This window comes from Pygoscelis adeliae, unplaced genomic scaffold (genome assembly GCF_000699105.1).
Source record: "Pygoscelis adeliae isolate BGI_AS28 unplaced genomic scaffold, ASM69910v1 Scaffold189, whole genome shotgun sequence".
Lineage (NCBI taxonomy): Eukaryota > Metazoa > Chordata > Aves > Sphenisciformes > Spheniscidae > Pygoscelis > Pygoscelis adeliae.
This window is the reverse complement of record NW_008825543.1, coordinates 814,670-817,606: the sequence shown is the minus strand read 5'-3', so window position 1 is coordinate 817,606 and position 2,937 is coordinate 814,670. Positions and strand designations below refer to the sequence as shown.

General features: G+C 59.9%; 1 protein-coding gene across 1 annotated transcript in view; it reads right to left on the bottom strand.

Annotated features, from left to right (window-relative positions):
* PPM1J (protein phosphatase, Mg2+/Mn2+ dependent, 1J) overlaps nt 1-2,937 on the bottom strand; it is a 7,840-nt gene that overhangs the window by 4,488 nt on the left and 415 nt on the right. Inside the window, exons 2-4 of the mRNA XM_009331972.1 lie at nt 2,306-2,629; nt 1,643-1,755; nt 28-112 (exon numbers count right to left, since the gene is read on the bottom strand). Coding sequence (XP_009330247.1) covers nt 28-112; nt 1,643-1,755; nt 2,306-2,629 — 522 coding nt within the window. The remainder of the gene's footprint in view (nt 1-27; nt 113-1,642; nt 1,756-2,305; nt 2,630-2,937) is intronic.

Here is a 2,937-nt window from a genome sequence, read left to right as displayed (position 1 = left end):
TGAGGTTAGAAGAAAGGTCTTTCTTACTAAAAACTGCAGCCTCTGCCTCTCTGTCTCTGGAGTAAACTCCCTGGACATTGGAATGATTTCCCCGTTACGGATGATAATGGCCCTGCAATGAAACATGGAAGGATGAGATTAGAGAGGAGACATGGTGGGGGAGCTAAGCCTGGCTCTCAGGGGCCGATTCCCTGCATGGCTGCCCAGGCAGTGCAACCCCTTCCCCTCCGCTGCCTGCCCTCTTCCCAGCCTCGAGCTGGGGGGGTGCTTGCTGGCTCTGCTGCAGCTAACCACCCCTAGCCCCACAGCCCCTGGGAGGGCAGGGCATGCCTCCCTCCTGCGCAGGACAGGGGCAGGGAGGAAGAGAAAATGGAAGAGAAGCAAGGGGCAGAGGGGAATGAAGCAGAGCAAACCAAAGGACAGGATATGGTTAGAAAAGGAGCAGCACAAAGGTGGCGAACCCTCCTTTAGGGGGGAGCCACACACAGGACAGGCAGAAACCGCCAGCAGCAGGACACGGGTGCAACTGCCCGGCCCACACCAGCCCTGCGGCTCACTGCTGGGGCATGCCTGATTGTTTGATGTGTTAAAAAAAAAAAAGAGTCTGATTATGAGATGTTTCTGGATGTCACGGGGGGATTGAGGATCTCCAACACTGGTGGTCCAGCTGTCCCGCCTGCTGTCCTGCCTAGGGCTGTGGGTCTCCTCCAGGGATGCAGGGCCTGGCTGAGCCCAGATCTGGCAGCCCGAGGAGGAACACAGACCCTCACCCACAGGCATGTTTACAGCCTCGGGACCCTGTGCATGCTGTCGTCCCACATGTCCGGCACCTGGCCACTGCTGCCACAGAGGGGCCCCGCACCCAAAAGCGGAAGCACAAAGGATCTCCTCCTCCTCTGTCCCAGAGCTGGAATGATGTCCTCCAGCCTCAGACAATTTACCAGAGCCTGTATTTGCTGGCCTGACACTGCCGAGGACAAGCTAACCCTGCAGTAAATAAAGGGCAATTCAAACCAGCTTCACCCTCAGCATAAGGTGGACTTGCCTTCCTGCCATTGCTTGGGGGGTATGAACACACCCAGGTGCAATTACAGTAACGCACCCAAGGAAATGCACGTATCAGTCAAAATCCTTGGGCTCCAAGCTCCCACGGGACCTGTCTGCACATAGATTTGCGTGTCCTTCTCCTGAAAAAGTTCACTGGTATGAAGTGTGCCCTAAAATGACTTCTTGCACATTTCTGAAAGCTTTGCTGAGGGCAATTTTCACCCCCCAACTCGCAGCCCAGGCCAGCACTGGCAGCAGGGGCCAGGGTGTGATCCAGAGCCATCTGGGAAGCAGACAGGATGCTGACGGGAAGGAAGGGAGCAGGTCCCAGATTTTGGGAGGTGATTCTGCAGCCCCCTCTGTGCAACCGGGAAACACGGAGATCACAGCAGGGCATACTGTCCCCGTGGGGGGTGTGCAGGCAGGCAGGGGGTGGCTATGCCTGGTCCTACTGCCTCTGCCCTCTTCAAGACAGCCCAGCTTCAGGGATGGAGCTGGGTGCTCCTCATCAGCCATGCCTCCAGCACTGCCCTGCTCTACCGGGGTGCTCCCCGATTACCAGGCGAAAGGCGGGGGCTGCCCAGCAGGGCCATACCTGCTGTCGCCGGCATTGGCCACGTAGAACTTGCCCATGAGGTAGACGGCAGTCAGGGCACAGCAGCCCCCGGACAGGCGCTGGGACGCTCGCTCCCGCTCAATCTGGTCGTCCTGGGGAGACAGCGAGTGGCTCCAAGCAGGGCAGGCAGGCAGTCCCATGTGAGCAAGAAAAGCTACAGGCAGCCCAAAATAGCGCCTGGCTGCTCTGGCAGCACCTCGGCTGCTGGTCGAGCTGAGACCCTGCTCCAGGTGGGAAGCGGTGGCCAGCCGGGGCCCAGGCACCTTTCCCCACACAGCCCAGGGACGGCCTCAGGGCTAGGGTCCTGCGGGGCAGTCGGGGACATGGCTTCACCGGGGCAGTGGAGAGGGCAGGAAAGAGCAAGACAGGAGGGCAGCAGTTGGGACTGCTGGAATGAAGTGCAATGAAGCCCTCTGCAACTACACAGGTCCAGAGCCCAAAGCCTCTGTGTCCTGAACCCCCAAATATGGGAGACCATCGCAATGCCCTCTCTGAGACCGCCCTGCTAGGAGCCCTCACTGCAGCCCCCTCCTTGCTGCAGAGCCGCCTTTTGCCAGAGGGGACAAGCCAATGCTGACACAGACAGCAAAGAGGTGCTCCCAGGGCATACCTGGGCATTCCCGCAGGTGGGGGCTCGCTCACCATGTGCTTAAAGGCATTCTCGATGGCGCCAATCACCAGGCTCTCGTGAGAGACCGCTTTCTCCAGGTGAAACCGCGGCACAGCATCATTGGGGACCTCCCTATCATCCTCTGCGAGGGGCATCCGGCTCGGCTCCACAGGGCTGGCCCTTGCGTCGTGCGGGAGGCAGATGGGAGGCGGAGAGGCGTCCTGCAGGATGTCCACAAGGTCCCGGAGCTGCTCGCAGATGTGCAGGTGGAGCCTCTTGGATGCCATGACAGCAGCACCGCTGCCCGCATGGCCATCAAACAAGGCCCAGTAGTGGAAGTAAAAACCCTTCCTGCCCTGTGGGGAGAGACAGGAAGGTTTAGCGAGCCTGTGAGGAAGCAGATGGGATGGGGAATTCAGAGCAGCTGGGGTCACCAGCTGAGGACAGCCACATGGGGCTTTGCCTCCAGCTCACAGGTCCCAGCCCAGCACAGGCAGGAGTGATGTGGGCAGCTGATCAAGGGTGTCTGGACATGGCCAGTCCCTGGCTTAAACCCAGCCCTGTGTCAGACACTTCATGCTGCCAGCAGTGCGTCTCCAGCAGCTGGCTCCTCCAAAGGGGAGGCACGACAGGGCCAGCATGGCAGCCACCTCTGCAGCCCGCT